The sequence below is a fragment of the Aquarana catesbeiana genome, linkage group LG04 (genome assembly GCF_042186555.1).
Source record: "Aquarana catesbeiana isolate 2022-GZ linkage group LG04, ASM4218655v1, whole genome shotgun sequence".
Taxonomy (NCBI): domain Eukaryota; kingdom Metazoa; phylum Chordata; class Amphibia; order Anura; family Ranidae; genus Aquarana; species Aquarana catesbeiana.
The window spans coordinates 3,712,895-3,739,821 of NC_133327.1; the positions used below are offsets into that span (position 1 = coordinate 3,712,895).

Below are 26,927 nucleotides of genomic sequence, written 5' to 3' on the forward strand. Positions count from 1 at the left end.
AAAAAAAAATTTGGGCTAACTTTACTGTTGTCTTATTTTTTTATTCAAAAAAGTAATTTTTTTTCCAAAAAAGTGCGCTTATAAGACCGCTGCGCAAATACAGTGCAAGAAAAAAAGTATTGCAATGACCGCCACTTTGTTCTCTAGGGTGTTAGAAAAAAAAAACAATATAAAATGTTTGGGGGTTCTAAGTAATTTTCTAGCCAAAAAAACAGTTTTAAACTTGTAAACATCCAAATCTCAAAACAAGGCTCCGTCTTAAGTGGTTAATAAGACACGCAGCCATTCACTAAAATTAGAAGAAAAACTGTTTACCCTTAACCGCTTCAGCCCCGGAAGATTTTACCCCCTTCCTGACCAGAGCACTTTTTGCAATCCGGCACTGCGTCGCTTTAACTGACAATTGCGCGGTTCTACGACATTGCACCCAAACAAAATTGATGACCTTTTTTTTCCCAGAAATAGAGCTTTGTTTTGGTGGTATGTGAGCACCTCTGCAGGTTTTTGTTGTTTGCGCTATAAACAAATAAAGAGCGAAAATTTTGAAAAAAAACAAAATATTTTTTACTTTTTGCTATAATAAATATCCCCCAAAAATATATAAAAAAAAAATATTTTTTTCCTCAGTTTAGGCCGATATGTATTCTTCTACATATTTTTGGTAAACAAAAATCGCAAAAAGCATATATTGATTTGTTTGCACAAAAGTTATCGCGTCTACAAAATAGGGGATAGTTTTATGGCATTTTTATTATTATTATTTTTTTTTACTAGTAATGGCGGCAACCTGCGATTTATATCAGGACTGTGACATTATGGCGGACACATCAGACAATTTTGACACATTTTTGGGACCATTGGCATTTTTACAGCAATCAGTGCTATAAAAATGCATTGATTACTGTAAAAATACCACTGACAGGGAAGGGGTTAACACTAGGGGGCGATCAAAGGCTTAATTGTGTTCCCTGGGAGGTGATTCAAACTGAAGGGGAAGGGGGCTGTGTAGGGGAGATGACAGATCGCTGTTCATACTCTTTATGAACAGATGATCTGTCTCTTCTCCCCTCAGAGACCCGGAAACTGTGTGTTTACACACACAGATCCCGGTTCTCCATGTGTCAGCCGCGATCGCAGGAGCCCGGCGGTCACGATCACGGACACTCGCACCGGCTCCGAGGGTGAGCAGCGTGCGCTTGCGCGCCTCCGGCGGCACGCGCTTGCCCCTAGTGGCCACAGGGCAAAGCGATGCAACATAATGTCGCTTCGCTCAGCCGTGCCATTCTGCCGCAGTACAACTGCGGCGCCTGGTCGGCAAGTGGGTTCTTTACTGTAAGAGCGGTTAGAATGTGGAATTCTCTTCCACAGGCAGTGGTTTCAGCAGGGATCATCAATAATTTCAAAAAACTATTGGATAAACACCTGAACGACCACAACATACAGGGATATACAATGTAATACTGGCATAAAATCACACACATAGGTTGGACTTAATGGACTTGTGTCTTTTTGCAGCCTCGCCTACTATGTAACTATGATCTTAAAATATATAGTCCAAATTGTCCTCTCCGCACCTCCCAAGACCTCTTGCTCGCTATCTCTGGAGTCACCTCCCTCCATGCTTGTTTCCTTCAGGACTTCCCCAGACCCTCTCCAATCCCCTAGAATACTCTACCCCAATCTGTCCAACTATATCCAACTCTGTCCACCAATCTCTAAAACCTCATCTCTTCAGGAAGCCTATCCTGCCTCAACCTAGCAACTAAACTTTTCTTTCTTCATCAACTCATCTGCACACAGTTATTACCTTTTGTACCTCCCACCCCTCCATTTTGGATTGAGCAGAGCCCTCCTAACCCTCTTGTATTGAACTGTAACGTAACTGTACTCTCTAACTTTATATTATTAAGAGCTTCACAAACTTTTGGTGCTACCTATAACTTGTGTATTAATGAATAAAATATGCACAATGGCTCCCTTGTCTTTGAAACTATCTCCTGGAACTTTGCTGCCAGAAACTACAAGCATAGTCAAATTCCATGAAGCATTAATCATTGTGAGTAAATTCTGCTCTACCTGTAACACTCCAGTTCACAAACCACAGCGTCTCTGTTTATTGTACTTATGACAAACTAATAGACCTCCCTGTGAAATGCATCTCTGTGTGCTAGCACATGCAAGAGAGGCAAAGTCTACACATCTGAGGGATGTGCTAATGGGAATTGAAATTGAAATAAAATCCTTACACACTTATTATATTTGTTCTTAGATTTTATTTTCAGCAAGTACCGTATTTATCGGCGTATAACACGCACAGGCGTATAACACGTACATTCATTTCAGGAAAAAAACGTAAGTTTTAAATAAGGAACTTTGAAGCAAAATAAGGGTCAGTGCCCATCTGCAGCCTCACCATTGCCATCAATGCAGCCTCATCAAGTGCCATCAATGCAGCAGCCTCACCATTGCCATCAATGCAGCCTCATCAAGTGCAATCAATGCAGCAGCCTCACCATTGCCATCAATGCAGCAGCCTCACCATTGCCTTCAGTGCAGCAGCCTCACTATTGCCATCAGTGCAGCCTGATCGATGCCCATCTGCAGCCTAGAGGGGACACGGAGGGGGCGGGACGAGCGTCAACAGATTACATACAGTGAGAATCTCCTATGATAGACAGAAGAGTGGTCTAATGGCGGCCCAGGAGATGGAACTTCCTATTACAGAGGCTGCCAAGTAAACAGGAGATTCTCACTGTATGTAATCTGACGGCACTCGTCCAGCCCCCCTCCCTGTCCCCTCCGAGGCAGCTAAAATTGAAGTATTGGCGTATAACACGCACACACTTTTTGCACCCGATTTTCATGGTGAAAAAGTGAGTGTTATACGCCAATAAATACAGTATATCAAAGAGTGGCTTGGGTCTTGAAAAAAGTAATACATTGACCAAAAGATTTGCAATGTTACCTATTATTGGTTATGTAATACATTTGTACTTCAGAGAAGATACAGTAAGTACCTATGTAAATCTGTTTTTATCTGATTGGGTAAACCATAAAACTTAAAAAAAAACATATATTATATCAATAGTCCTATTATCTTGTGGTTGTACAAGTGAAGTTAAAAAAAAAAGGAGACAATGCTTTTTGTTGACTGTCCAACATTTACTTGTACCCAGTGTTCTCTGCAAGTTGATGAAGATCTAAAATGAAATACACAAGGCTTACTTTTTTAACATTAATTCTATAGGCTCAGGAAAAGTTTTATTTAAACACATTTCTCCTTTTTTTACTGCCTGATAGTAAATCACGATTGTTCCTATCTGGTCTCACCAGAATAATATAACATTTGGGCAGAAATATACAGCTTAGCAGTCCAGTGCTGGAGGCCAAGATAGCAAATATCTGAACAGCCACTGTGTATTTGCCACTGGTGCTCAGATAGGCCGGGATGAAGGAGATCCAGACAGAGCAGAAGACCAACATGCTGAAGGTGATCAATTTGGCCTTGTTGAAGCTTCCTTGCTAGGAAGGTGGTTTTAGTCATTGACCACTGATGATATATCATTATTATTTCCCTTTTTTTAGACTCGCCTGCATTCATCCATATTTTTTATTAATAGGATCAGATTGTGTTTCAGTCATTGTTTGTCCTATGCAGCTGTATGATAGTATCATGACTAATTTATATAGCTTGTATTTTAAACTAGACAAATTCATTATCTCCTGTTGAAATGTTCATTTTAATTTATTAATATTCATTTTTATTGGTTACTTTTCCACATCAGCACTGTAACTAGTGGTGGATTATAAGTTAGGATATGTCATATATGGTAATGCTGGACGCAGCATTCTAACCACACACCGTAAAAATGTTTGGGATCCACTAATGCATTCAGTCTTTGTACCTGTGCTTCATGGTCAGGGGGACATGAAGTGTGAGCATGTGCAGAGCAGGAGGTCACATGACTGATGGTGATCACATGACTGATGATGATCACATGACTGATGATGATCACATGACTGATCATAGATAGCATATAAGGATTGTAGCCAATCCCATTTGAAGAAGTCTTTTCGACGAAACATGTCTTGGGCATGGTTACACGGCATTCCATCGCACTGACATTAGATGCCGCTGTCTGAGGAAGACTACATCGATCGCATGGCTGGGCCTTAGAAGGTTGGGTGAGAGATACACCAGTTTACACTTCAGGTCCGCTGTAAACCGCGGTGCACCGTTGGATCACTGATCCTGTTGCTTGCTGTGCTTGCTGTGGATTTTTTTTAAAGGCTTTTATGTTTCAGTTTAAAAGTGAGTGTAACCATTGAAGTGTGTTTGAAGTGATTTTAATAAATCTGTCAAAATGGTATCACGCTATGTGGAGCACTTTATTCATTTTTTCACATATGGAGCCGGCTTGATTGGAGTCACGGTTCATCACATGCAACCCAGGTGTGGTTCAATTGCTGTTTTGCCGAACACGAGAGTGGGAGGCTATACAATCTGGTGAGTGCGCTCTTCAGAGGGAGTGGTGTCACTATCACGGTGGTGTGGTGGAAGAGTAGAAGATTTTTCACACAAGAAGATTGAAAAACAACTGTTGAACTTGATCATTCATTTCTTGTAATTTATTATTTATAGTGACACTTTTCACTGGGTGTTAAAGAAATTTCTTTTCATGATAAAATTAATATTTTTCATGACACTATTATTATTAATATTTTTATGCATAAGTAGAGGGTCATAGGCATTATGCTGCTCTGACCCATTATTTTACACAATTTATATTAGCGCCGCTATCTTTATCTGTACACGTGTGAGAGGTATAGTTTTGGGATTCTGATCAAGATCTGATTGGGTAAACCATAAAACTTAAAAAAAAAAACATATATTATATCAATAGTCCTATGGCTTGTGGTTGTACAAGTGAAGTTAAAAAAAAAAAAGGAGACAATGCTTTTTGTTGACTGTCCAACGTTTACTTGTACCCAGTGTTCTCTGCAAGTTGATGAAGATCTAAAATGAAATACAAAAGGCTTACTTTTTTTAACATTAATTCTATAGGCTCAGGAAAAGTTTTATTTAAACACATTTCTCCTTTTTTTACTGCCTGATAGTAAATCACGATTGTTCCTATCTGGTCTCACCAGAATAATATAACATTTGGGCAGAAATATACAGCTTAGCAATCCTGCGCTGGAGGCCAAGATAGCAAATATCTGAACAGCCACTGTGTATTTGCCACTGGTGCTCAGATAGGCCGGGATGAAGGAGATCCAGACAGAGCAGAAGACCAACATGCTGAAGGTGATCAATTTGGCCTCGTTGAAGTTTCCTGGAAGGTTCCTTGCTAGGAAGGCCACTAGAAAACTTGCCATAGCCAGAAATCCCATGAAACCCAGAGTCATGTAGAAAAATACCCTCTGTCCTTCATTACACTCAAATGTTATCTTATGGCTTTTGGTGTTCAGCATGGGAAATGGTGGGGAGTTGGATAGCCAAAATGAACAAATGCTGATCTGCAAAACTGAACAGATCCCAACAACATTACGAGGGATGGTGGGACCCAGCCATTTCCTCAAAGGGCTGTTCAGTCTGGTGGCTTTAAAGGCAAGGATCACCATTATAGTCTTGGCCAAGACTGAGGAGATACAAATGGAGAAGACCACACTGAAGAAGGTTTGTCTCAGGAGACAACTGAAAGTGGAAGGTTGACCAATGAAGACCAGGCTGCAGAGGAAGCATAAAATGAGAGACACCAGCAGGATGTAGCTCAGCTCTCTATTGGTGGCTTTGATAATAGGTGTTTCCTGATATTGGATGAAGATAATTAGAATGCAGAGTGTGAGTGTTGACAACATGACAACTGTTGTCACCAGCATGATTCCCAATGGCTCATCGTATGAGAGGAACTCCAAAACTTTTGGAACACACCTGTCCCTCTCCTCATTGGACCACTGATCAGAAGGACATATGTTACACTCATCCGCATCTAAATAAAATATGGAAATGTTATCAGAGTATAGTAATCAGAATAAATCATGTCTTTGGTTGCAGTATTTTATAAAGATACTAGAAATAATTACCTTATCAGTGTGTGTTAATGCTATATGACTGTTTTAGTAGTATAATAGTTAAAAAATGACTGTATATTTAGGTATCTGGGAAGGTTTTGTACAAGATTTTGGAGTGTATCTGTGGGAATTTGTGCCCAATCAGCAAAAATAGTATTTGTGAGGTCAGCTATTGAGAACTGTGTTCCAGTTAATTCAAAAGGTACACATTCACGAATAGAAAAGGGTGTTTTTCTTGGTCATGGTATAGATACAGTCACACTCTCCTTCTCCAACACCAGGTCCATGCTCCAGTGCACATCCACTGGATTCTGGATCTCGCTGGTGTCCCAACTAATCAGATCCTGGCCACTTCCTTCCAGGGCTGAAAAGTACATTGATTGACATTCGAGCAACATTTTACTGTTATCTGCCAAACCCCCTATGGATCCAAGCATCCTCAACAATCCTGTCATCCCAATGTCTTCAGCCTTGCTGCACCCTTGTCCACCCTCAGTGTCATTAGCATTCCTTGCTCCTCTATACTCTCCTGTGTCTCCAATGCTCACGTGCTACAGACACTGTGTCCCCTGTGCACTCCCATGCTCCCTTTGCATCCTTAATCTCCAGTGATTTCTGTGGACCCTGTGTGTCCGGTGAGCTAAGCACATCCTGTGCCTCTAGGGACACCACTGCAACCTAAGTCTCCAGTGACCACAGCACATCTGGTATCTCCAGTGATCCATGTGCATGTGTGCATGCTGTGTCTCCTGTGACCCCAGTGAAAACTGTGTCTGCAGTGACCCCTGGGCATCTAGTGTCTCCTTTGATTGCACAGTATTCAGATCTTCTGCCACCTGCACGGGTATACTGTATCTAAAGGCTGCAACCTGACAGCTATTCTGCAGCAAAGACCATCACCCCTTGTTCCTTGGTCCTTTTTTTTAGAGATCACACCATCTCTATACATGCAGGCAGCATAGGGGGTACATCTCATGCCTTCTGTGTCTCCACAGTATCCAGTGGCACTTTGCGTCCACTTTGTATCCAATATCTTCCTGTGACCCCATTGTGCCCTACTGCCTCTGTCACACCCACATTTCTATGTATCCCCTAGTGCACTCTTTTGATTCCTGGACTGACCTGCTCTCAGTGGAAATTAACCCCTGTCCATGACAGATAGCAGAAGTTAGTAACACTCTACTGGACTTGTCCTGTAATATTGGAAATGTTTTACTACTCACCCAAGTGTCTTTCTCAGTTTAAAAGAGTGTGGGGAACAAACTCCATATAAGCAGGCCTGACATTAGACATTTGTGGGCTCCCCACAGTCTACCTGACAACCTCCCTGTCCCCCCAGAGATGATCCTGAATAATGCATGCTCAAGCTGTACTATCCCCCCCCCCACCTCCAGCTTTGGGGATCAGTGGCAGGCTGATTCCGTATTAATAAAACCTCAGAATTGGTGTTTAGTGTATGTACTTCAGCACACACTCCTGCGTTGCTGCCCCTCTGCATGTCGGCTGGGACTATACAGTACTTCTACCATAGGGTGGAGATCACCCCACCTAGCAGTTCTGGCTTCTTTATGTTTGCTCTTTGCATTCCCCCCCCCCCCCCCGGTACATAACTGCCACTCTTGGACACCCTGCAGTTTCTGCTGGGCCTGGCCTGGGACCCCTACTGACAAAAAAAAACTGCCTGTACCTCATATCAGCGTCCCTTCATGTAAGTTATGCAGCCACGTAAGTAATACACTTAATACAGTCAATAAATATGTCAAGGATGGAATTTTATACCATGATAATGGCCAACACATGACTGGAAGTCTGTTTGTACTGGTTGCTGACTCTTATTCTCTGACTTCCCTTGACTTCTGCCTGTCCTGACTATCTCTCCAAGCTATAGCCATTTTAGATTTTGGCATTGGCATATAATCCTGTTGAACTACCTTTGTTGACTCGCCAACTAGATTTTGGACTACTTCTGTCCCTTGGACCCAATTATGCTTGGCTGTTTTGAACCTTGTTTTGTACTTTGACCAGCACATGCTTACCCCTCATGCACTGTCCTGCTTAATACAATCTGCCCAGACTTTATAAGTGGAAAAAAAAACTTGATTGTGCATTACAAAACCTATGCAAAAGGTGATTAATACATGTGAAGGACAGTGTTGCAGTAGTTATTGGGTATCAGCAAAAACTTTTATCAAGGTGGTTGTGTGATTTTTCTTTTCAACTTGTTTGCCATTTTTATCAGTCCACTTCACTGATATCTGATTTCCTTTTCTGGAGGAAAAGAGATTTAACCTCCAAATGTGGAAAGGCTTCTTTACAGTAAGAGCTGTGAATATGTGGAATAGACTCCCTCAAGAGCTGGTTCTGCCCAGCTTAGTAGATGGTTTTTAAAAAGGCCTACATTCTTTCCTAAATGCACAAAATATAACTGGATAGTAATAGTTATGCAAGAGAAAAACTCACCCAAGCTCTACCGCTATATAGTATAGTTGGTGTGTAGAGTAGTCGGTGCTCTGGCTAATTTAAGCTCACAAAAGATCCATAGAAAGTACAGGCTGGCAACTCGACAGCTTCTACATAGAAAATATTTATTTAAGCATTACAGCAATAACACCATCCAAAAATGCTGACACGTTTCGGCCTTAGGCCTTCATCAAAAGCAAATGCTTTTGATGAAGGCCTAAGGCCGAAACGTGTTAGCGTTTTTGGATGATGTTATTGCTGTAATGCTTAAATAAATATTTTCTGTGGAGAAGTTGCTGGCCTGTACTTTCTATAGTAATATTTATGGGTAAAGTTGATCCGAGGAATAGCCGATTACCTCTGGGAGAATCCATGCTTTTTTGACCATGTTTTATTAATTTTTTTTGTCTCCCTCTGGATCAACTGTGAGTATATGACAGTGTATATGGAGGTTTTCTTTCTGTGTATGCATATTTTTGGAGAGTTGAACTGGGTTTACCTGTATCCTTTTTCAACCAGATTAACTATGTAACAAACTATTATTATTACAGGATATTTATATAGCACCGTCAATTTATGCAGCACTTTACATATATATATACTGTACATTCATATCAGTCCCTGCCCTCAAGGAGCTTTCAATCTAAGGTCCCTAACTCACATTCATACATACACATACTAGGGCCAATTTAGACAGGAGCCAATTAATCTATCAGCATGTCTTTGGAGTATGGGAAGAAACCCATGTAGGCACAAGGAGAACATGCCAACTCCAGGCAGGTAGCGTCGTGGTTGGGATTCGAGCCAGCGACCCCAGTGCTGCTATGCGGAAGTGCTAACCACTTAGCCACCATGTTGCCCTATTATTATCTAGCAACTACTATATTACGCTTTGTAAACAAACCCCATATTCCTTTCAGTTCTTCCCAGAACTTTCTCCCAGATGGACAGGTCTGAAACAATGTTCAGATGAGTTACTAAAACCAGTTAACCCGCCAACACCAATTTCAAAGGATCAGCAGCTTTACTATCGGATACCTGTGTGATTGGTCATCTCTCCTTCAGAGCAGGGGATGCAGTCATAGCAGCAGATGGGTCTTCCTTGCAGAGAAGCTTTCCTGTACCCAGGCTGACAGCTGTTACTGCAGACAGAGATCGGCAACTGCCAAGGAGAAAAAATCATGACAGAACATGAAGGAAGCAGAAAAATGGAGCTAGCCTTTCATAAGATATACATTCTTCTTCCATTCGTTAGAACACCTATAACCTTGTTATAACCCCTTTAAGCCAGTGTCTCCCCAAAACAGAAGCAGCTTAGTCACATGAGTGAGGGCAACAGAGAATAGAAGTGTATTAGTGGCAAGGAAAACAACAGTAGTCGAGCAAAGGTTTCTACTAGATTGTTTTGTTTCCTGAGATTCCTCATTTGGGGCTATCGTGCACTGCCCAAAAAATACGGGAATGATACCCGATCTAGCCAGAAGGGTCAGGAACCTGTCACCTGTTTATGGTTACCTTTGGTCAATAGAAACCTCATGGACAGCTTGCCCACTACTAATGTAAAGCCACTGCTCAACCATCATCTCTAAGATTATGCCACAAACTGTTAAAACACATGAGTGTTGACTATGCTGTTTTTGTTTTGGGATCTTCAGTAAAAGTTCCTCCACACCAAACTGGTCAATCCATGACTTTATGGAGTTTGTTTTGGGCATAGTCAAGCTGGAACAGAAAAGAGACTTCCCTAGATTGCCACTGTAGCCGGGTGCCCATTTACTCACAATGCAGATGCAGGCTCAGACCCCTTTAGCCATGAAAGTTTCAACAGCTCTTGCAAACGCCAAGGCCTCACTCAAAACCACCATAATCTAACAAAATGACAGAAACAGCGGTACAATGTCAGAATCAATTACCTGTAAAAAGTCATCATTCCATAGTATAGCACTGAAGTTCACACTAATCTTCTCACCCAGTTTGGCTTCGGGGTCAATCATCCCTACTTTCACCAGGTTGAAGCTGTCATTGAGGATCTGCATATTCAAGATGTCAGAGGAAGCAGGAAGGTCCCCCTTGGCATTAAACTTCATCATCTCCCCAGACTTTGCATGGAAACTGGTTTTCTTGAGGTAACGGAACACCTGTGTTATTTTTTTGAATACCAAAAATATCTTGGAAGTTTATTCGTAGCCACATTGAAAGCTCAACTCTGGGCAGTTAAAAAAAAATCTCAACGTATATGTAAACCCTCACCTTGTAAACAACCTATTCAGTTTCAAATACAGTGGTACCTCGGATTGCGAGTAACGAGGTTAACGAGCGTTTCGCAATACGAGCACTGTATTTTTAAAAATCGTAACTCGGTTTGCAAGTGTTGTCTCTCAAAAAGAGCACGATTCAGGCCAAAGCGGTGTGCAGTACCGCTTTTAGCCTGAGGTGGGGGGGTGCCGGAGCCTAGCAGAGCCGAAAGTTGCCGTTTGCAGCCGTCGTTCGGAAATGCACGGAAAGGCCCGAGGACAGCACGGCTGACCTCGGCAAATCTCGGGTAGGAAGAGCTGAAGAGCTTGGGGTAGGAAGTTTTTTCAAGGTTTGCCGAGGTCAGCTGAAGTGTCCTCGGGCCTTTTCGGGCATTTCTGAGGCTCTCCGGTGCCTCAGAGAGCCTCAGAAATGCCCGAAAAGGTGGGGGGGTGCCGGAGCCTAGCAGAGCCGAAAGTTGCCGTTTGCAGCCGTCGTTCGGAAATGCACGGAAAGGCCCGAGGACAGCACGGCTGACCTCGGCAAATCTCGGGTAGGAAGAGCTGAAGAGCTTGGGGTAGGAAGTTTTTTCAAGGTTTGCCGAGGTCAGCTGAAGTGTCCTCGGGCCTTTTCGGGCATTTCTGAGGCTCTCCGGTGCCCCCCCCCCCCCCGCCTCTGGGGCATGCGGTATTGCATCCCATTGAAGTCAATGCGGAACAAATTATTTTCATTTCCATTGACTTCAATGGGAAAACTCGCTTTGATATGAGAGTACTTTGGATTACAAGCATACTCCTGAAACGGATTATGCTCGTAATCCGAGGTTCCACTGTATAAATTAAAGGCAAGACATTTGTGTATAGATATAAAAAGAAAAACATTATAAATACTAATAAACAAGTAATACTAATAATTCACAGCTGGTCTTTCCAGTGAATGGCTGTGCGGGGGTGGGGCATGTCAGGATAAGTATAATCATTAAGAAAAAAAAGAGCGCACCAGCCTAGTGCATTATCCTTGACAGATTTATTAATTAAAAACAAGATAAAATCTACTCACAAAGGTTGAAGAAAAAAATCGCATTTGTATATGCCACAGCGGCGATTAATCCAGTGGTAGCAGTTTTTGTCACTGGATGTTTGCATTCCAGAATATATGCATGGCCGCTGATCTAAACATGAAATTTAAATATAAATCAAAAATTAAAAATTAAAAACTAAAAATTAAAAATTAAAATCTAAAAAATTTTTAAAAATAAAAATAAAATTAAAATACCAGAACCAGAACTAGTAATTGAATCAGACTAAAATCATACTAAATGTAAAAAGTTTTTTCACCATGGCCCTACAATAATAGCAACATAGCTTAGACCCACCCCTCCCAAAGAATCGCCCACCAATCAAGGGAGGAGCCTCAGAACCAACCTGACCAGTCTTGGTTGGATGAACACATGTATAAAAACCAGCAGGAGATTAACACTACTAAGGCTCTGATGAAGAAGGGTAACCTTCGAAACGCGTTAGCCAGCAGTAGTCCGTACGCCTCCTTCCTGGGACCTGGAAAACTGCTACCACTGGATTAATCGCCGCTGTGGCATATACAAATGCGATTTTTTTCTTCAACCTTTGTGAGTAGATTTTATCTTGTTTTTAATTAATAAATCTGTCAAGGATAATGCACTAGGCTGGTGCGCTCTTTTTTTTCTTTCTTTCCATTTGACATTAGGACATCCCATCCTTAAGAGCAGCAAGGCCGAAATCCATAGTCCTTTCCGAACCCTTGGGATCTTTTAGCCAACACACCAGTGCGCAAGAGTATTTTGCTTTTTTGTATAAGTATAATCATTGGAGGAGAGCAGACAGAGTTCTCAGTACAGCTAGAGAACTGACCACCCTGTGCTTGCATGCCTAGTGTGAACAGTTTTTAATAGGGAAGCAGATGGACTGGCAGGAACACCATGGATTTCAGACAAAGGAAGCAATACAAAGAGAACAGAATACTTTTTCATACAAGTACAGTACATGGTAAAGAAGGCACATATCAGGAATATATCATGTCAGGTTTATACATTCTTTAAATTGTGCCCTTCTTTCCCCAGCTGATGAAGGAACTACTGATCATTTTTTTAAAGGCATGATCTACTTTAATCCATGGCCCTGAAAGCTCTTTCCCCACTGTTTGCGACAACCCTTTAGCCAAATACTTTCTTCTTGCTGGTCTATGACCCCCTCCCATCAATGTTATCATGTGTAATGCAATACCTATGACCACCTATGGTCCTGCATTAGATGATGACATAGAAGTGCCCACCAACATTTCTGCACTGGAGAGGGCCAGACCACTGGCTGCCATGGGGTCATAGAGTAAGGTAATTAGGTATATATAAAGGTCAAGTTGATAAAAAAAAGCAATTTAATAACCAGTTAAACTTAAAATAAATATCTTTATTCTTAATGGGTATTAATAGTAATCAAACAGGTCAAGGTTTGATTTATGAGCGGGGGGATCTTGTTATTCAATCACATCTTTTGTTGGGCTTATAAGCAAGCTATTATCAAACAAAAGACATGGAAAGCCTAATACCAGAGGTGGGGGACTCGAGTCACATGACTTGACTCGAGTCAGACTCGAGTCACCTGTTTGAGGACTTGCGACTTGCTTGACAAAATTAAATAAATGACTCGACTTGACTTTGACTTGTCACTAATGACTTGCGACTTGACTTTGACTTGGGCTATTTGACTTGCAATGACTTGCAATGACTTGGCACCAACAGTTCTGTGTCCTGGCCTAGGCAAAAGCCGCCCCCCCCCCCCCCCACAAAAGAAAGCTCCCCCGAGTCCCGGCTTTGGGGTAGATCAGTATTTTTACTTAATTTGTGACTTGACCAAAATTAATGACTTGACTTGACTTGCTTGACTTTTAGCAGGGACTCGACTTGACTTGCTTGCTTTTCGCCACAGTAACTTGGGACTTGCTTGTGACTTGAAGGTTAAGACTTGAGACTTGCTTGTGACTTGCACATGTGTGACTTACTCCCATCACTGCCTAATACTGATATGGGGGACACATTTCATGAAAAAGTCTTTTCATGTGGCTCTAAAGGCGACATTGAAATTACAGGCTTATGGTATACCTTTTAAGCAGTGTGTAATGTAATGGGATATTGTACCAAATGATATGTAGCACACTACTGAATTCCACAGTACAGCATTGTATAACACAATGTCCCTCTTTAGACAGAGTTGTCAGCTATACCTGAAAGGACCAGTTTCTGGTGAAAACCCACAACCATTATTACCCAATGGTTCAGTAATCTTGTTTTCTGCATCCTTTAGGGAATAGAACCTGGGGAAAAAAATCAGTGGGATCAGCTTGGGGTCTGCGCTACACATGGAATAATGTTTTGACAAATTTGAGGCTCCTCGGGTTACCAGCCAGTTATGGTGAAGAAATTCTGTCTCGGTAGCTTACACTAAAGGGTAATATTTTATCCACACTATCTCTGCCACCGATTCTCAACAAGCTACAACTGGATGGTCTTTATGGAAAGACGTTCTTGCATATCATCTTTTTTGAGATGGCTGTCTTCTAGAAACTTTGACCAAAAATTGGCTGTTTGAGAGCCTGCTGCAGGTCCACATTTGTTAATCTATACATGCAACTGCCACAGTTATGACTTTCTGTGCACTGTATGGCTTATATTAGTGCTGTGTGACTCTTGTTTTGTTTACGGTGCTTTCTTAGAATCCAAATTATTATTAATGTGCTATAATCGGAACCAGCCAGTCAGCAACTCACCTTCCAGTGTTGAGCGTCATTAATATTTCCACAGGTCCCATTAAAAAATCCATTTGACTCAGTAGGACAGCCAAGGAGAGAATGCAGAGCATGTACATAGGCATACACAGCCAAGTAGGCATGGTAAGTGTAGCTTAGATCATTCATTTCAAACAACTGGGCAACTTTACTGCCCAGTTTTTCTTTCCCGGTGCAGGTCACATCTACCTTTATATCGGGAGTATTTGACATCTCACCATTTCCACTAGTCCATTGGCAGCTGAAAGCTTTTTCCCAGAATGGCCTAATAAATGGGTAACTTGAATTGACAGTTGGGTGAAGGTTCAGAAGGAATTCCTCAAATCCTTGCATGGTACCAGTACATGGAATCAATCCAATTGTCCCATTTAGAACTTTCCAGGTTTTCTTAGAGAAATCTCCAGGCGAAAGTCCAAAGTAATCTGAAGCAAGGAAAATTTTCCCGGTAGCCCCCTCATCAAATAAAGACTCTAGCAGGGCCTTAATATGAATGTCTGGGCAGTGCATAAGAATTACATTGACAGAGCTTTTTTTAATTACGTCTACTACTCTTCTGATCTGTTTGTCTGAATAACTGAGATGGATCTTCTCCAGAAAGGCAATACAGCCTCCATTGCTTTTTACTCTCGTTTCCATAATCTGTCCACCCTGATGCCCAATATCATCATCCGCCACCAAAATGCCAACCCAAGTCCAACTAAACATCCCAGCGAGGTCAGCAAGAGCCATTGGCTGAAGTAAGTTGGGTACCGTGCGGAAAAATGATGGAAACAGTATTTTATTGCTGAGAGTTGCAAAGGTAGACCCATAACTTATCTGTAAAGAGAATGCCTTTTTTTTAGCAAAGTGACAAAGGAGTTTACAACAGTGTTTTTATTGCGGTCCATGCCTTCCTTTCGCTGTGACAACCATATCTCCTAATTTATTATCCTGGTAGAACAGAGACTAGAAGTTAAGGAAGATTTCCCCAATAGGGTCATAGACAGAAACATTGTGCCATATTTTGAGTTTTACAGATGGATGGCTATCTGTATGCCACAGGGAAAGTCAGTGTCCTTGCTAGATGGCACATCAATCAATAATAGTTTAGGCCACATAAAGAATAAGATGGTTCCACAGGAAGACTACAGGCTAACTCTCTCAGTAAGTTAATATGTAATTTACCTGATCACCTGTATTTCATGCAGCCTTAGATATGTAGGTTGTACCACATGTCCTTTGAGAGCCCGTATAGGGGAACATTACTGTGACACAAATAATCCAAATGCTAGAAATATTTTGAATGCAACACGTCACTTTAGAGAATGTCATCAGGGCGATATCTCCTCATTTCGCTTCAGAGGAATAGAACAATGGTCTCACTTGCCCAGAGGAGGTGATAGGGAGAGAAGGCTACTGGGGAGAGAAGCATGGTGGATTTTTAGATTAAAAACTAGATCGCCTCAGGGCTTAAACCTGAGGGGGGATATGGACTTGCACTAACATTAAGAATTCCTCTCCCCAGAGCCTACTCTCTCTTTTTTCTTTCCTCTTTTCCTTTCTCTCTTCTGGGATCTTTTTTGACATACCTGGATTTTTATTTTCATCTTTTTTATTTAATGTTTTTTTAATTTTATGGTATGTTTTCTTATGCATATGTGTATACGTGTATGAATGTATGCACGTGTGTGTACATGGGTGTGTGTACATACATGTGCATATTATCACTACAAGGTGGGTGAAAATTTGTGGCATACACATGGATCACCCTATATGTATTGCAGCTGATTCTCTTTTTTGGATAATTGCCTGTGATCAATCAAGACAAATAATGGGTGGAGCCTGTTATCCTTAGAGCTACTATTTATTTCAAAGTTTTATGTCTGTAATGTGGTTATGACTAAGGCCTTATAGGCTGAAACGCATCTGACTTAAAGTGGAGTTCCACCCACTTTTACAACTCTTCAGCAACCCTCACTAAACTGTGCACTGTAAACGAATTGGATATTTTTTTATTTTTTTTTCTCAGCACCTGCTGTATTCATTTTTCACTTCCTCCTCCCTGGCCATGGCCCATCGCATCATTTCCTGTTTGCAATGCCTTCTGGGAAAGGGCGGCAACTTTCTCTGACACTGCCGTTGCTATGGAAACCTGACCTGAAAGCTATTACACTGCTTGTGCTGCACTGAGCATGTGCGAGATCTGCAAGGATGAGATGCAGGAAGAAATACAGTCTGGCTTCAGATGCCCACACTTAAGATGCCCACGGCCTGCTGTAAGTTTATAAAATAACAAACTACTGCTATAAACTAACAAAACAGACCTTAGTTTAAAGACTAACTTTACTAGAATACATTAAGCTTGTGTACTATAAGGGTATTTTTATTCAAAAAGTATAATTTCGGCCGGAACACCACTTTAATCTGCATTTGTTCACTGTGGCTATTCAATAAAATGAAAAATTTTTAAGAGCAATAACCAGAGTGCGAATAATTTTTTTTACACATTACTCTACTCAGCCAGCGACTGTTTATCGAGCACCTGGGAGCTCTGCTATCTATGTGTTGTATGGGTAGTAGCACTGACTTTTGTGTTAATACCATGCCCCCAACATGTTTTGTCCCGCAGGGCGAAACACATTGGGGACATGGCGGAGTTCAGCCTAAGTCTGCTTATACTATAGACACCGCTGGGCTTTGCTGGCTGTGTGGCATTTGGGATCTCTTCTTCCTGCATGTTTTCTCTTTGAGCTAAGATGAGCTAACCCCCAGCCTGCACTCTTTAGTGAGAGTCACCGGATCTAGACAGACAGGAAGCCTGGAGCGATATTCCTAATTTCTGGCTTTGGTTCGTGGGGAGAAAGAGGAGATTCACTACAAGCATTGTGCAGTGATGTAATTTAAAGCTGGTAACTTGGTGGTAGGAGAAGATAGGTGTGATGACCTCATCAGTGAGGGTTGATCCTTCACTGTCTGATCAGCTTGTAGTAGGGAGGTTGGTGACTAAGCTGTATTCACTAACATCATCAGAGAAATAAGAAGTCACCAACCTGGCCATGTCGTCTAGTTAGGGTGGCTGGTTCAAAAGCCTGGCTGAACAGAATTACAACTGCTTTAGCAGGTAAAACAGACCCCTATATATTTTACCTGCATATTTAGCTATTTGTCTGGATGGAATCCTGTTTAAGGCACAGAATGTAAGCATAAATACACCCATATAAAACATCTATAATTTTATATACCTGTGGGAACTGGAAGACACCAGTAATCTGAGCAATAGGAATGGATAAAAAGGAATAATTGTCACCTATAATACCGACCATGACTGAATGTGTATGACAACCATATCCAGGAAAGGGGTTTTCAAGTCCTGACATTAGGGACAAAACTCCACCCACAGCCCGGAGCTCTGACATACAGGAGTCCAGCACACTGAAGCCAAGAGTGATATTAGGCAGGAGGTCCTGAGAATTGTTAATTTCATCTACTGCAAACATGAGACCAAGAACATCCCGATAATATCGAATGTGGAACCTACGCAAGATGAGAGAACATAGAGAGATCAGTGAATATACTGGAATATGCTAGTGTCACGTACCTGGTTGGAAGCGAAAGGGATGAGAGGTCTTCCACCTCTGGTCCAAACACACCTGGAAATAGTGACAGGGAGAGAAAGGGCACAAAGCAGCATGCTTGCCCGAGAGTTCAGTCCACAGGTGAACACTCTAGGTTGGTACCAGGGCAGGGAGGTACTTTTGTAGACTGATGAGGAGACCACTAAAGAACCAGGTGAAGAAGCCCCAGAGGAACAGATTGGAACAATCAGCTGACAAAGGCACCAGAACCCATGGTAGGGTGGTCAACACAGAAATCAGATATCAGGCAGAAAACATGGTCAGGGGGCAAGCCAACATCAGCAACTGAAAGACAGCAGGATCTTGGCTCAGGAGGTAAGCCGAGGTCAGCATCAGCTGGAAAGATGAGCTAAGGTAGGGACCAACCTGATCACAATAGGCTATCAAAGAAGATCATCCAGCAACCTCTTGTTTCAGCATTCTCTTTTATATAGGCCATCTGGAGATAAGTCTTGGCATTCTCGCTCAAAAACAGGCATGCTCAACTAACCTGATAGTAAAGATCCTTGCTCTGCGTCTTGCAACACGTGCATTGCAGTGACATTTTTCCTCTTAGCAACACCCCTGACTGGCATTTTTCCTTTCAGTGCCAATATAGATGCTGGGTTTGCGCAAAAGTTATAGCGTTTACAAAATAGGGGATAGTTTTATGGCATTTTTATTAATAATTTTTTTTTACTAGTAATGGCAGCTATCAGCGATTTTTATCGTGACTGCGACATTATGGTGGACACATCGGACATTTTTGACCCACGTCACTGATCTCTGCTCCCGATCACAGGGAGCAGAGATCAGTGACACTGTCACTAGGCAGAACGGGGAGATGATTGTTTACATTAGCATCTCCCTGTTCTTCCTCTCTGTTAGGCGATCACGGGTATCCGTGTGATGGCAAGGCGGCAAATTTAAAGGGACGTACAGGTACGCCCATTTGCCAAGCCGTGTCATTCTGCCGACGTACATCGGCGTGTGCTGGTCGGGAACCGGTTATCTTGTGTATCAAAAGAACTATCGTTCAAGTCTAGGATAATAAGGGAGAAGTGCAGTAAAAAGACTTATCTACCGAGCTTTGAAAAAGTATTCAAACCCCTTGAAATTTTCCACATTTTGTCATACTACAATTGGGATTTTATGTGATAGATCAACACAAAGTGGCAAATAATTGTGAAGTGGAAGGAAAATGATAAATGGCTTTAATTTTTTTTTTACAAATACATATCTGAAAAGTGTGGCGTGCATTTGTAATCAGCCCCCTGAGTCAATACTTTGTAGAACCACCTTTCGCTGCAATTACAGATGCAAATCTTTTTGGGGATGTCTCTACCAGCTTTGAACATCTAGAAAGTGACATTTTGCCCATTCTTCTTTGCAAAATAGCTCAAGCTCTGTCAGATTGGATGGAGAGCATCAGTGATCAGCAAATTTCAAGTCTTGCCAAAGATTCTCAATTGGATCTAGGTCTGGACTTTGACTGGGCCATCCAAACATATGAATATGCTTTGATCTAAACCATTCCATTGTAGCTCTGGTTGTATGTTTAGGTTAATTGTCCTGCTGGAAGATGAACCTCTGCCGCAGTCTCAAGTCTTTTGCAGACTCTAATGCCCCGTACACACGGTCGGACATTGATCGGACATTCCGACAACAAAATCCTAGGATTTTTTCCGACGGATGTTGGCTCAAAGTTGTTTTGTGTACACACGGTCGCACAAAGTTGACGGAATTTCCGATCGCCAGGAACGCTGTGACGTAAACCACGTACGACGAGACTAGAAAAGGCCATTTCAGAACCAAGCGCGGCACCCTTTGGGCTCCTTTTGCTAATCTCCTGTTAGTAAAAGTTTGGTGAGAGACGATTCGCACTTTTTCAGGTCGCTCTTCACAGGCCTTGCTGTTCTTCAGTGTGTTCTGTTACTTCGTTCTGAGCAGCCGACCGTTTTCTAGCCATGTTGCGTATACGTACTCCTCGTAGAGTTTGTGCTGTGCGGGGGCTTGGTGTTGGGGTCCTGACCTTGACACAAGTCCAGTCCATGAACAGGGTGGGGAGGAGTTCATGGACCAAGAATTGGTTGCTTCAGCGTGACCAGTTCTCTCATATGCCTTTGCTCCATGAGATCCGTGAGAATAATCCTGATGATTTCAGGAACTTTCTCAGGATGACGGACCCCGTATTTCACCGTTTGTTGGCTTTGCTGACCCCTATATCAGCAGGCAGGATACCTGCATGAGGCAAGCCACCACTCTGGAGCAGAGGCTCGTCGCTACCCTGCGGTACTTGGCGACGGGGAGAAGCCTGCAGGACTTGAAGTTCTCGACAGGCATCTCCCCCCAGGCTCTGGGGATCATTATCCCAGAGACTTGTTCTGCCATCATACAGGTCCTGCAGAAGGAGTATATGAAGGTAAGATTTTTATCTTTTAATATCACATTTTATTGTATATAATGTTTGCTAATATATTGTATTTCTTTCCTCATTCCCTAATTACCATGATTGGAATATGCTGTGAATGTCCCCTTTGTTCTCATGCATGCTGGAATTTTATGTTTTTTTTGTCCTTCATACATATTTGCCTTCACTTACCTCCCCAGCATGGTCTCCTGCCCTATATTCACATCATGTAGTCACTTAACAATGTATTTTATCAGCTCCATAGTAGTGCTTTACCCCAAACAACCCCTAAAATGTTTAGAAATGTGATTTGTGCTTTAAATTCAGGCAGAGTGCCAGAGGCTTTTTTTTGTGGTGTCCCCAAATCATTTTTAACCCTTCCTCCCCCCAAATGCTAAGTTAGCTGATCCCAATTCTCTATCTAGATTAATCATCTATCTGCTGACTTTGCCAAACCCATACACACTATACCCAGCTCTTTTGTGGTCAGATTTATGGATGAATTTCCCAAAGCATGTAGTGCAAGGGCCTGCCTGTATACTTTCAAATGGTACTGTTTAAAGTTTTTGTATTCTATTATTATCTTGATAGGTAATAGCAGAATGTCCAAATGTGCTCAAATGTGTACAGTGTGTATTTTATATCTTTGTATTGTGACACTTCTTACCTGTCCAGTGGGCTGCCAATAGTGTAACTAAGGAGGGGCTGTTCCAAGTAATACCCATTATTTAGGCATTCATCTCTCAATGAAGTGGGGAGGGTTACCTGTCCAAGATTCCCCCCCCCCCCGATAATGTTAGAAATGGCCCATGAGAGGGGGGAGGGGGAATATGATAGGTGTACCTTATACTTTGGTGTTGTAAAGTTCCCCTTAATAAATGTTATCTGGATGTTGGCCAAGAATGTTTGTGTCTAATCTGCTTTCCATGTTTGTGCAAAAATACTAATTTATTTTTGTTTTCCTCAACAGTTTCCTTCCACGCCACAGGAATGGCAGACTGTGGCCTCCCACTTTGCCCAGCGGTGGGACTTTCCTAACTGCGGAGGGGCAATTGATGGGAAACACGTCCACATCGTCCCACCACCCAACTTCGGGTCGTACAATTATAATTACAAGGGGTTCAATAGTATTGTGATGTTAGCGGTGGTGTCGGCTAATTACGAGTTCCTGTATGTGGATGTGGGGAAGAATGGCCGGATGTCCGATGGTGGAGTCATCGCCCAGACGGAGTTTTACAGGCGTCTCCAGAATGGCAGCTTGGACTTGCCACCTCCAGAAGAGAATGTGGAAGGACTCCCATTCGTCTTTGTTGCGGATGAAGCATTTGCGCTGGGGGACCATCTTATGCGGCCATTCCCAATGAGGACCCTCACCCCGGAACAGAGGGTTTTTAATTACCGGCTGGCCAGAGCCAAAAGAGTGGTGGAGAACACATTTAGAATCATGGCCAACCGGTTCCGCCTATTTCTTACACCCATCCATATGGCGGAGTATAAACTGAATCATATAATCCTGGCATGCTGTGTTCTACATAACTTTTTACGGCAACATTCTGCCAACTATGCTGGCTCAGTTGGGCCTGAGGCCGGAATTATAAATGAAACAATCCTGACGGCGCTTGAAAGTGGCCATCCTGGCTTGCCCTCCCTGAGTGCCGTGATGTCCGGCTAAGATACCTTGAGTTCTTTGCGGGTAGGGGGGCCATCAATATGCCAGACAATTTGTGAAACCTTGATCAAATAAAAAAAAATTAAGCAAATCTTTGGTGACATTTACTGCTTGTGTTTGTTTTAGCTGACCCTGACCGAAATGTGGTGAGTCCTGAAAATGGCGTGATTGTGTAACCTTATACAAAGCACTGTTGGGTGTTATTTACTAAAGGCAAATACACTTTGCACTACAAGTGCACTTGAAAATACACTGAAACTGCACTTGTAGTGCAAAGTGGATTTGCCCTTAGGAAATAACACCCATTGTCACAGAAAGCAGCAATTACATCACCACAAAAGTGTTGTAGCGTTGAGACAATAATCCACAAATTCTTGATTAACAATCTTTTTAATACCTGCACAATCACATGTGCATTTAGAAAAGGTTTTTAAAACAAACCAACATGATTTTGTATAACAATTTTTGGGGTGGTATTATCAAAAATAGAAATGTCCATTTAAGATAAAACAGGCATGTTTCAAACCAACAAGAAAGACACAAATCTTGAACTTACAAAGTTCACATTTGGTAAAACTTGAAGGCAATATCAGACATGAGAATTAAGTACAAGAAAAAACTCAATTAAAGTGTACGAAAGGACACAGATGTGTCTGTGAATCTAAACCCACTAAGATAATTAGAGTGTATACAAAGACACTAGGTGTGTCTATGAATCTAAAGCCACTAAAGTAGTATACAAAAATCCGTAAGGACATATACATATATGTGCAAAAATAATATGCGAGTGCAAAAATCAATAATTATAAATTAAATGAAGAGGTGAACCTTTAAAAGTTCATATTGTGTTTAAAACAATATAGTGTGCATATTGGCAGATACACTGCAACCAGAGCAAATTTGGAAAAAGTCACAAAAAGTTTGTGAAATAAACAAACATGATCATCTGAGGATTTGGCTTGTGAAGCCTACAACGGAGAGTGCCGACTGGCGTATTGAGCCTTCACCAGAATATGTCAGACATCAACAGCTGGAACAAACTCAGAGGTGATGTAACAGTTGAGTACCCGAGGCGTGTATAAGCAAATTAAACACTCTTACCAGAGCAGGTGGACTCACTGACCGTATGGTTGCGAGTCAAACAGGCTTGTAGATAGAAGACCAGGATGGTGATCCAAAGGGAACCAATCAAATTCCACAGCCAAATTGATGTTGGGGTGGCTACTTTAGTGGCTTTAGATTCATAGACACACCTAGTGTCTTTGTATACACTCTAATTATCTTAGTGGGTTTAGATTCACAGACACATCTGTGTCCTTTCGTACACTTTAATTGAGTTTTTTCTTGTACTTAATTCTCATTAAATCTTTATTTTTTTTTTTTTTTTCACATTAAGATTTTTATTGAAGAGAAATGTAATAACATGCATAATTTGCATTCGCAGATGCAACTGCTGACGGTGTGTTTGTCAATACAGCATAAACAAAAACAAAAAAGATAGAAGATATTAAGCCTTAAACCAAAAATAGGCTATAAATCAAAACAGTCATGTATCATATAGTGTGGTTACATTACTTTTCTTTGATCAACAAAAGGTAAGTACAAACTTATGAAGAGTCCTACTGATCTCTTTCCATAACATTAACATCTTTCCTCGTTAATAAGTGCAGGGTATCTGCATTATTATCTTATGCTATATATACGCCTCATCTGCCTAAGTATTGGTATTGGGTGAATAGGTGAAGAGAAAAGAGGGGAGAGGAAAGGAAAGGTGATGAAGAAAAATAATTGTAGAAAATGTTTTGCTAATCTTAGATTTATTTTGGGTAATCGTTACAGAGATCGAAGAGTGTGTACCGACCACAAATAGTCTTTTTGTATCTATGGAGGTTTGCTGTTTACGATGTCTTCGTAGGTTTGGGAGTATCTGAAGCTAAACCATGGTTGCCATGTCTTATGAAACCTTTCTACATTACCTTTTTCCTGGGCCAGGGTATCCTCCATCTCACATATATCACGTGTTTTCATTAGCCATTCCGAGGTGGAGGGGACCCTGGATGAGTTCCAATGCAAGGGAATTAGCGACTTAGCAGCATTGAGCAGGTGTTTGGTCAGGGAATGCTTGTATCTCCTAAGAGAGAAGTTGGTCACGTGTATTAGACAGCATGCCGCATTTAAATTTAGGTTTGTATCTGTAATCAATTTGATTAACTTCCGGACTTCTGTCCAATAACCTTTGATCAGGTTGCATTGCCACCAAATATGTGTCAATGTTCCCGTTTCATGGTGGCACCTCCAACACATCTCCGATCTCTGGCCATCCCATTTGTGAAGTCTGTCAGGGGTATTGTACCAATGCATTAACAATTTATAGCTCGTTTCTTGTTGTCTCGTGTTCATGGAACATTTATGTGCCATTATGCAAGCATACCTCCATTGCTTCTCTGAGATTTCCATCCTCAGGTCCTCCGACCACCTCCTCCTGTGCCCATCCTCCGCCAGATCCTTCATATTGTGTAGCCACGTGTAAGCCACTGAAGTGGTCCTATCCAGTGGAGATTTGTTGTGACACACCGATTCTAGTTCGGTCAGGGGTCTGGACAAGTCTCTAGTGTGTGTAAATTTATTTAAGTAGTTCCTAATCTGAAAGTATGTCCATTGTCGGAAGCGGGGGAGATTATTGTCCGATTTAATGGCTAACCAGTCTTTGAGTTTGTCTCCCTGGAAGCAGTCACCTGCCACCAGGGGGGATCTGTCGGTTGTGTTTTGTAGGGTAGAGTTTTGTTCACCTGGGGGGAAATCAGGGTTATCCTTCAGTGGCGTTAGTGGACTGGGGGATGTTGTGATGTCTCTTTGTGCTGCTAAGATATTTGTGATCTCTAAGGTAGTACCAGTCAGGGGGTGGTTTTTCAGTATTTTTGGGTATTTTTTCCTTGGAATCCAAGGTGTATAGACTAGTGGAATGGGGCTTAAATCTGCTTCTAGAGAGACCCAGTCTTTCGACTGTTCATGACAGTGCCAATCAATGACCCTCGCTAGATGTGATGCATAGTAATAGTGTTTGAAATTCGGTAGTCCAATCCCTCCTAAATCTTTGGGTTGTGTTAGTTTGGCTAATTTTATCCTGGGCCTCCTATGTTGCCAGAGAAATCTCAGGATGGCGGAATCCAAAGTTGTGAAAAATTTCCGTGGTATTTTCACTGGGAGAGTGCGCATAAGATAAAGGAATCTAGGTAGTATCACCATCTTGATTATTGCAGCTCTTCCAAACCATGAGAAGTAGCCTGAACTCCATTTTCCGAGATCCCTCTCGCAACTTTTAAGAAGTGGGATGTAGTTTCTCTCAAATATGGACTGCAACTGAGGGGTCAACCAGGTTCCTAGGTACTTCAGTGCTGAAGATTCCCATCGAAACGTTGAGTTTATTGAAGTCTGTTTAAGGGTCTTGTCTGGCAGTGATATGTTTAGGGCCTCCGATTTAGTGTAGTTAATTTTTAGGTTCGATAGGTATCCGTAGTGTGAGAATTCCGATAGTAGGTTAGGGAGGGATATCAATGGGTCTGTCAGGAAAAATAGAAGGTCGTCAGCGTAGGCTGCCACCTTGAACTCTCTGTCCTTTACCCTAAAACCATGGATCGCCCCATTAGCTTTAACTTTTCTGATAAAGGGTTCTAATGCAAGGATGAACAATAAAGGTGATAATGGGCATCCCTGTCTGGTCCCATTTGAAATGTGTACCTTTCTTGACAGTGTTCCATTAATTTTCAAGTTTGCTGAAGGGTTGTAGTATAGCGTTGAGATCCATGACATCATGTGTGGTCCCAATCCCACGTATCTACACACCGCTAACATGTAATCCCAAGCTACTCTATCGAAGGCCTTCTCCGCATCCGTGGAGAGGAGAAGGCCCTCGATATTTCGCGTTTTTGCTGTGTGGATCAAAAGCAAGGCCTTGATGATATTATCTTTGGCCTCCCTGCCCGGGACAAAGCCCACTTGTTCTAATCCTATCAGCCCCGGGAGAAGGGGACCCAACCTTCGTGCTAGAATTTTTGCGAATAATTTAACGTCAAGGTTTAGTAGGGATATGGGTCTGTAGCTAGCACATTCCCCAGGGTCCTTACCTTCCTTTGGCAGGATCGCAATGTGTGCTGAGAGGAAGTCGGGGGTTAGTCCCCTTGGTGATGACATGGAGTTCAAAGCGTTTCTAAGGGGGTCTGTTAAGATGTCGGTAAAGGTTTTGTAGTATATTGCAGAGAAGCCGTCCGGCCCTGGGCTTTTACCCGACTTGAGTTGAGCTATAGCTAGTTTCAGTTCCAGTGATGTAATGGGTTCTTCCAGTAAACTAGAATCAGAGGTGTCCAAGGTTGGCAGGCCACTGTGTGTAAGGTATTCTTGGATGATGTGTGCCCTGTCCCCTGTCATGTGAGGTTGTTTGTGTTGATTCGGTAGATTGTATAGTTTGGTATAAAAGGCATGGAAGTGATCTGCTATTGCTTCCGGCGTTACGTCAAGTGTTCCATTTTTGTTTTTAATACCCGTTATGTGATTGTTCCGTGTGTGGTCCCGTATCGCTCTCGCTAGGTATTTGCCGGTCTTATTTCCCAATTCATAGTAGATTTTACGTTTGAAAAACAGCATTCGTTTAGCTTTTGTGTTCAGTATCTGT

The 26,927-nt window shown here is 42.0% G+C and overlaps 1 protein-coding gene across 1 annotated transcript in view; it reads right to left on the bottom strand.

Moving 5' to 3' along the window:
- Positions 1 to 5,079: 5,079 nt before the first annotated feature.
- The window catches only part of LOC141141093 (extracellular calcium-sensing receptor-like), a 32,102-nt gene continuing 10,254 nt past the window's right edge, over positions 5,080 to 26,927 (bottom strand). The window contains exons 2-6 of the mRNA XM_073628802.1: positions 17,808 to 18,099; positions 14,569 to 15,402; positions 10,449 to 10,673; positions 9,574 to 9,697; positions 5,080 to 5,993 (exon numbers count right to left, since the gene is read on the bottom strand). Of these exons, the coding sequence (XP_073484903.1) occupies positions 5,080 to 5,993; positions 9,574 to 9,697; positions 10,449 to 10,673; positions 14,569 to 15,402; positions 17,808 to 18,099 (2,389 nt within the window). The remainder of the gene's footprint in view (positions 5,994 to 9,573; positions 9,698 to 10,448; positions 10,674 to 14,568; positions 15,403 to 17,807; positions 18,100 to 26,927) is intronic.